This window comes from Fukomys damarensis, unplaced genomic scaffold, assembly GCF_012274545.1.
Source record: "Fukomys damarensis isolate Sample0158 unplaced genomic scaffold, DMR_v1.0_HiC HiC_scaffold_19, whole genome shotgun sequence".
Lineage (NCBI taxonomy): Eukaryota > Metazoa > Chordata > Mammalia > Rodentia > Bathyergidae > Fukomys > Fukomys damarensis.
The window spans coordinates 13175308-13183458 of record NW_022900931.1 but is presented as its reverse complement, the minus strand read 5'-3'; the positions used below and the strand labels follow the sequence as shown (position 1 = coordinate 13183458).

The 8151-nt window shown below is 37.3% G+C and overlaps 1 protein-coding gene across 1 annotated transcript in view; it reads right to left on the bottom strand.

Annotated features, from left to right (window-relative positions):
• Ptpro (protein tyrosine phosphatase receptor type O) overlaps positions 1 to 8151 on the bottom strand; it is a 103173-nt gene that overhangs the window by 93015 nt on the left and 2007 nt on the right. Inside the window, exon 3 of the mRNA XM_010638440.3 lies at positions 1439 to 1597. Within this exon, the coding sequence (XP_010636742.1) occupies positions 1439 to 1597 (159 nt within the window). The remainder of the gene's footprint in view (positions 1 to 1438; positions 1598 to 8151) is intronic.

Below are 8151 nucleotides of genomic sequence, written 5' to 3'. Positions count from 1 at the left end.
TATATAATGATACTTGTTTTTTCAATTTCTATATGGTCAATAAAGAGAGATGAAAATTTGATTTTTTTTCTAATTGAGTTTATTGGTACATTTTAGGTATACAGTACAGTTACATTCATCACTGGGATCTTGTACCTTTACCTGACAGATCTTGGTTATCATTTTTCCCCTTACCCCTGCCCTCCCTTCATCCCCTCCACCCTTCCCTATTTACAAAGACTTTATTTCCATTTTTTTCGTTTTCTCATATTTTTTCTTGTCCCTTATTTCTTTTCCCCTCCTCTTCCCACTTCCCCTACACCTTTAGCCCTTTTCTTCCTATTTCACACTGTCAATCATATAATTTGGATCTTATTTACACTTTTAGTTTTTCACACCACAGAAACTATTCGGTATTTACACTTGGGTGTCATATTTATTTCAAAATTTGAATTTTTACACTCAATCCTGAAAGCCTTTTTTTTCCTGCTAAAATTTTGAAGGTGAGTGCAACATTAGAGTTAAATTTTTATTACAAAAATTTTAGTGTATACAGAAACTGTAAGGATTAGGTTTATGTTAGCTACTTTTTTAAAGATTAAAAACCAAAGTATTTTGCCACTTTGTGACATACGAAATAGTAATTTTATGAGAAATATTTTTGCTTATGGAAACTAACTTATTTTATAAACATAGTGTTTTATCTGCCAATGCAGATAGGATCTGCTCAAAGAAGGAAGTAACACTTTAGACTCCACTTAGAAAATTAAAAGCAAAACAGGCTTAAAAACCAATCCATGTCAAAAGAAATGAAGGAAAGAAACTGACAGCAGCCCAAGAGCTTGACTTGGTTCTTTTGAATACTTTGAATGAATTACCATGGGCTCCCTTTTCTTTTTCCTTTACCCACAGGTTCCCATCAAACCAGTAAAAATAATGAAACCAAGTCTGGTATATTTAATGTTCTTGTTAAGTTGGTCACATAGGTAAATATATACAACAAGAAACCAGAAAATGGTTTTCTTTTGCATTTGAAAATAATTTTGAATCATCTTCAAATAAAACTTGGTGGGAGGCTTCCCTCTTGTTACCTAATCCTACAAATGCCCTTCAACCACCCTAAGTGAGGTTGTTTTTAAACTTCTCTGAATTCATTTCCTGCAACAGACATGCTGCCTTTGGCAAAAATAGCATGTAATTGAAAATAATTTGAGTATTTCTCATATGGTATGCACGACCTGTGATTCTCAACTAATGAACCAGATGTTTTAATACTCCTCATAACAAGATTTCCATGAATCAGTAGCTATTTTTAATGGCCCATTTGTGGGTGAAGTAGTGAATTATAGAATCTCTTTGGAGTGAGGGAAGAAATCACTTGGAAAGAGTCATCTTTCATTAAAAAGTGATCATAAAAGTGAATCATCCTCATTTATTCATCCTTCCGTTTGCCTCTTACCTTTATAAAGCATTGTTCGGAAGTCTTTACCTTCCCAGTAACTTATATTTACTCTTGTGAAAACATTATATTTTTCCGGATAATGAATTTCAAACAGGACTCCTGTTTCAGGAGAAGGTTTGTAGTCATATATTGAAACACTGGTTACAGGTAGAGGTTCTAGAGAAGGGGAAAGTGCAGAAATGGGGAAAAGGAGAAGAGAGAGAAGGGTCATCACCAGTTCTTGGAAGTACCAAGCATTTTACTACAGAAACTTTATTCATGTACATTTGTATTTATATATTTTGTACCAGGGATTGAACTCATGACCTTGTGCTTGTGAGGCAGGTGCAGCGCCACAGCTCACTTTATTCATATTTTCATGTTCCTTGAGTATAGATTTGTCAGCTCTCATGATGTGATTGGTCTCCTTAGCAATAATTAATAAAATACATTTGATATGGTGTGTTCTGCTTTTCTAAGAACTTTCATATTCATTTTTCCACTAGCACCAACCCTGAGATGTAGGAAGAGCAAACATTAAATCCCCGTCAAGGGAGACCCAGTGTAAACTCAGAGACTTTAAATTACTTGATGGGAGCAATTGAACAGGTTTGTGGTAGAGTCTACAGCCCTGGGTCCCTAGTTCATTTTTCTTTTCCTCTTACCAAGAAAAATGTGTTATTATAACAAACAAGTAACAGCATATGCTTTGGCTCTGACCAATGATAAGTGTCGACATGATCCTTTATTCCTTCATACAAACTTAGCATCTGTTTCCTATGTTATGTGTAAAATTACAAATCATTCAGGGCTGTGAAAATGACAGTCTGTATGGTTATCCAACCACTCCTTCCACAGAAGCTTAGAAATATATTTCTGATTTATGTGAGTTGTTAATTTACTGTAAGACTTTAAAAATAGGCAAAAAAGGTCAATATATCTGCATCTCTTGCACACCCCACCCTTTGGCAGAATTCTTATAAAATACCCATGCTTCCCTCCCCCAGAAGGAGCTATTGAATAAATTTTACCTATATTAATTTTTTGAAGAAAATACTTCAAATGACTTAAGTTGGAATCAAATATTGCATTATTCAAAACATAATTTTGATTCCAAGTTTTCAAATGGAGAATATTTTTGGACTTGAACTAAAGCAAAATCTTTAAATATTACCTTTTAAAATTTCAGTTGTACTAACCTGAGAAAGCAAAATTTGACTTAATCCACCGAACAAGTAATTATTGGCAACCTAACTTGTCTCAATCTGTAACTGAACATATTTCACTTTCTTTTTCAACATCCTAACCAAGCTTTGCTTTTGACTGAAGAGAATGGATGAGGGGCGAGTGAAGTCACATGTTAAAGCTTTGATTTTTTTTCCTGGAATTGTTTTTTTATGGTTTGCATATGTGTTATTTGAATTTTTTTCAGCTTTAATTGAGTTTATTGGTACATTTTAGGGATACAGTACAGTTACATTCATTGTTGGGATCTTGTACCTCTACATGACAAGTCTTGGTTCTCATTTTTTCCCCTTTTCCCTGCCCTCCCTTCACCCCCTCCTCCCCTCCCGATCTATAAACACTTTATTTCCATCTTTTCATTATCTCACATTTTTTCTTTTCCCTTATTACCCTTCCCCTACCCATCCCACCTTCCCTACACCATAAAACCAAGCTGGTGTGCATGTGAAGGTTAAGGGGGCCTTCTGATGGCAGTGCCTTATGTGATGGTGTCTCAGCAGACTGGTCTTCCAGCATAATATCCCCATTTCAGAGTGAACTCATTTACTTGCAATGTAAACAACCAATCCACTCTGAAGACACTGAGGTTTGAGCTCAAATCTCCCTCCGATTTTTAAATTTTAAGTAGGGGGTGGGGGAGGGGGAGGAATCAGACTCCGGGCCTTGCACTTGAGAGGCAGGAGGCAGCACCACTGAGCTTAATCTCCGGCCCATAAAGTCATTAAATCCTTTGAACCAAGTACTGTATACTTAGAGCTATCCCTTGTTGCACTTTTTGTTTGTTTGTTTATTTGTTTGTTTGTATCTCGGATCAAACTCAGGACCTTGTGCTTGCAAGGTAGGCGGCAGAACCGCTGAGCTAAAACCCTGGCCCTGGTCGGTTGGTTTTTGAAGACAGGGTCTCTCTATGAAGTTCAGGCTGGCCTTGAACCCACTATCCAAAGTTTTGAATGATTCCTAGATTTTTTTTTCCAAAGCAGTCTAATAACAAATCCAGGCACACTACAAAATCCAGCTACTGACTCTGGATGTGGGAGAAGGAGAAAGAAAGCCAACAGCAAAGCAGCTACCTTTACCGCTGCAGTCCTGTTTCACACCCTAGGAAATACCAGGGTTCCCTAGACTAGAAAGAGAAATTAGAAGACAGGTCAATTTGTCCCGAGGCCTGAAACCTGGACATCAAAGCCACAGTCAAACTTTGAAATTCAAGACATATATGAGGAATTATTTATTATTATTATTTTTTTTGCCACAAACTACTTAAACTTTAAACTAAGAGAATTTCTAAAATACCTGCTCAAGGGTTTGTTTTATCTATTTCTCTCCGTTCAGGATAGAGGACTCAGGCTAGCTGTCAGTCCTAAACTCCCTGCTGGCTTCACTGAGGCCAGATCTATCCAAGAATTACTACTTTTAGTAAGACTCAAGTGCTAAAAATAAGTCTGAAATATTCTACTCCCTCTCCAGTTACATGCCTCATTATTTCCTTTTAAGAAATTAAGAGATGTGGCATTAATTAGCACTGCTATTACCTACCTGTGTTTCAATGATGACAAGATTAAGTGCTAATCTAAATTCAATTCTATTTCCCTGCCAGCTACTCCATTGTATTTTCTGTCTTTATTCTGAGAGCCAGGCTGGGAAAGAATTGGAGGTTCTAGAAAATGTGAGTCACTTATTATCTTCATTTATTAATTGATGTCTCATATCTCAGATTTTTTCTATTTTTCAAAGAAATAAAACATGATAAAATACAGTCAAAACACCTTCACACAGCTTACTTGGACCCATTATTAATCTGACTTTAGTGTTGGTTTAACTTCTCAGGAATATTCTTAGATTTTTTTTCATATTTGTGCATATATAATATTATTTCATGGCTTGATATATTTTGTTATCAGTGTCATTTCATACATACCATGTTGGAGCTTTCTTGCATTACCTAACATTGCTATAGATTTGTCAGTCTTGATGCATCTTTGCAAACTTTTGTGTCTATTAGGCCATTGTATAAACTGTATAATTTATCTGTTCCTTGTTTGGTAGAGAGGTTGCTGTTAATCATCTATTCATACGAGTACTGGGCAATAAATACATGCGACATGTCTTAGATTAGAAATCCTGTGTGGGAGTGTGTGCAGCTCTTCAACCAAGAGAGGTAAGTTTTCTAATGGTCTGCCAGTTCACATAACAGCAGCAGTGTGACAGTCCTTGTTTCTCCATATTTTTTCTGCAGTACATGCATATATCAAACGTCCTCATTTTTGCCACCCAGAAGTGCATGAAATTTTGTCTCATTATTTTAATTTCCTGCTCATGAAGGAGGATTTGTTAAATATGCTTATTGGCCCTTCAGACTCTCTTCATTTAGAGCTATTTGCTTGTTGTTTTTCAACCTTTTCCTGCTAACTTGTGATACAATCTTCGTCACACACTGCATTCCTACTGTCTTGTCCTATGCTTTCCTTTGGGGTCACTATTGTGAGTGTGTGTGTGTGTGTGTGTGTGTGTGCTGAAATATATTTGATAGTTGGTAGTATCTGCTAAGAGATGCATGTGAGACTGCTGTTTTGCTGAATTAGAAGCTAAAGAAGCAAATGAGTAGGGACCAGCAATCATTGCTACTGTGACCAATTAAGAATATGTCTTTCCCAACACAGCTCTTAGATGCTTGGTTTTGATGGCTGGAGTAGGAAGGAAGAAGGGACCAGTTCTGCATGCAGGTCAGTGCACTCTCTCAGTGAGTGTCTTCACTATTTCTTTCCTTTAACATTTAAAAACTTTTATTGGTACCTTTTAGGTATACAGTATAATGACATTCATCAATGGAAATTTGTACCTTTACATAATGTACCTTGGTTCATATTTTTGCTCCATTCCCTTGCCCTCCCTTCAAGCCCTCCATCCCTCCTTATTTACAAAGACTTTGTTTTCATTTTCTCATGTTAATCCCTTTCCCTTCTTTCCTTTCCCCTACCCCTCCCATTTCCCCTTCCCCTTTGCCCTTTTTATTCCTATCTCATATTATCTATTATACCTTTTAGTCCTTATTTACACTTCCAGTTTCTCATACTAGAGAAACTATTTGGTATTTACACGTGTGCCCTACTTAATTTCACTGAACAGTATTGCCACAATGTGCATCCATTTAGCTATAAATGCCTTTAATTGCTCATTTTTAATGGCTGAATAGTACTCCATTTTAGAAAAAGAATCCACATCTTTATCCATTCCCCAGTTGATGGGCAATTGGGCTCTTTCCAAGTTTTAGCTATTACAAACTGTGCCACTATAAATATGGGTGAGTATATATCACTGTGGTATATCTTTCAATTCTTTTGGGAAGATACCCAGTAGGGGAATAACTGGGTCAAATAGGATCTAAGTTTTACTTTTCTCCCTCCAATCTTACCTTCATTTTTCTTATTTGTTTCTAACCAAAGCATCTAAGCATGCAGGCTACTTGACACCATTACTTTAGTCAACACCTCTGTCTTCAATTGGTCATCCTCACCCTACGGAGATTTCCCTGTTTCCTCTGTCCCTGATGCTCTGAGAAATTACCTATTTAATGCCCGTGCTACTATTTGTATTTATTCATCGTATACTACATGCTCTTCACCTTGCTAAGGAATTTATTTTACATCACAAACATATTTACATTATTTTATAGCACCCCCTACCTAGTAGAAACTACAAATTATCCCAATATGATAATTACATGACAGATCACTGCAGCAAACTACATGCCATGAAGTCTGTACCTTAACTTGATTTTGGTTGACTTTTGAGTGAAGGGTAGGCTTTGTATATTTAAGTGCTGACAAGAGTTGAAAGGAGAATAGTATTTCATAGCACAGGAACATAACATCAATTTCAAGTTTTGGTGTCTATAACGTTTCCTGAGAGCACAGCCGTGCTCGTTTGCTTTATACTATCTGTGACCGCCTGTCTTTCAGTGCAGAGCTGAGCAGTTGCAAAATAGATGTTGTGACCAGCAAGTATCACATATTCATCATCTAGGCCTTTAGAGGGAAAAAAAATCACTAGCTTTTAGAACAGGTTACATATCTGGGAACCAAGATTTAGAGAATGTTATCATCCACACTAAGCTACCTGCATGATTTTCAGATTTGTTTAACTCTAAAATTCAGGCTCTGAAGCACTGCCCCACATACACACTTGCTACCTGGTCTGTTCCTGTGCAAGACTCAGGATCTGTGGCTTCCAGCTCTCCTGTAAGAGGGAGGTTTCCCCCAGTCACATCTTACATCATTTCTTTAATCTGTCTTCACTGCTCATCAGGCTAAGGTCTGAACTCCCTCACGCGGTGTTTAAAGTTCCTCTAATATTTCTAGCTACCTTTCCCAAGATTTTCTGAAACAACACACACTTGCAGCCCGAAGTTGCACCCAGTGTGACGTGTGATGCTCAAGTCCCCATTCTTTTGCACAGATTCCCTTTCACCCCAACCTTAACCCTTGCTCTTCTTTATTCTTTTGCCAAACATTCATTAATTTTATACCAGTTGCATCTTCTGCAGTGCCTTCCCAATGATCTTAAGGAACTCGGGCACTCAAACATTTACCATATTTTGTTTTGGTGACAGATTTTTCTTTTCCATCTCTGGAATACTATTTCCATAACATTCCACCTATGATTAGAAGTATCTTCATGTATCTTTGTTTCTCTGGCCTCTAGGATATCACACAGAGAATGTACCTAGTAAATGAGGTTCGAGCTCATGATTATCTTTATTGATAATAAATTTATGAAGAACAATACATTTGTAGTAGATTTGTCTCCATGTGTGCTCTGCAGTGTTTACTTCCACTCTCCACTGACATGGAGAGAGCAATGTGTATATTACACTTGCTTTCCTAATTTCTAAGTCCTTGTTCTTGGATGCTATTTTCTCTCCAGAGAAGCCCCTCCTTCCCTCTGGAGTGCATACATTATACTGGAGCCTCTCAGTCAATTAAAAATTAATCAGATGTCAGAGCCTAAGGGTTGTGAGATTCTTTTGAACTGGCCAGATGACTCTGTTGTGCTGAATTTATTCTTTGCCATGTTTCTCAGTGCTCTGTGGAGGTCCAAGGCTCAGCACATGATAGGGAAAAATCAAAGGACAGTCCCTGGGCCAATTGCTTTGTCACCACTTATTTCATCAACGAGAGCATCTGACACAGTTGATGACTGCAGTGAATGCCTGTTTTATTCTCAAGAGCAACATATCAACTCTGTGAGTCTGATGCCACTGTTAATTTTTAGAACCCATTGTTAATCCTGGGACTCTGTCAATGGAGACTGTAACTCATTTTTTGACAGTCATGGTAAAAATACCTTTTACAGTTTGCCTCTGACTACTCACTTCTTATTTTTTTCTCCCTTTAACCCAACAGAAAATATCACAATGTCCTCTCTCTCTCTCTCTCTCTCTCTCTCTCTCTCTCTCTCTCTCTCTCTTTTTTGTCCTCGATTGAGCT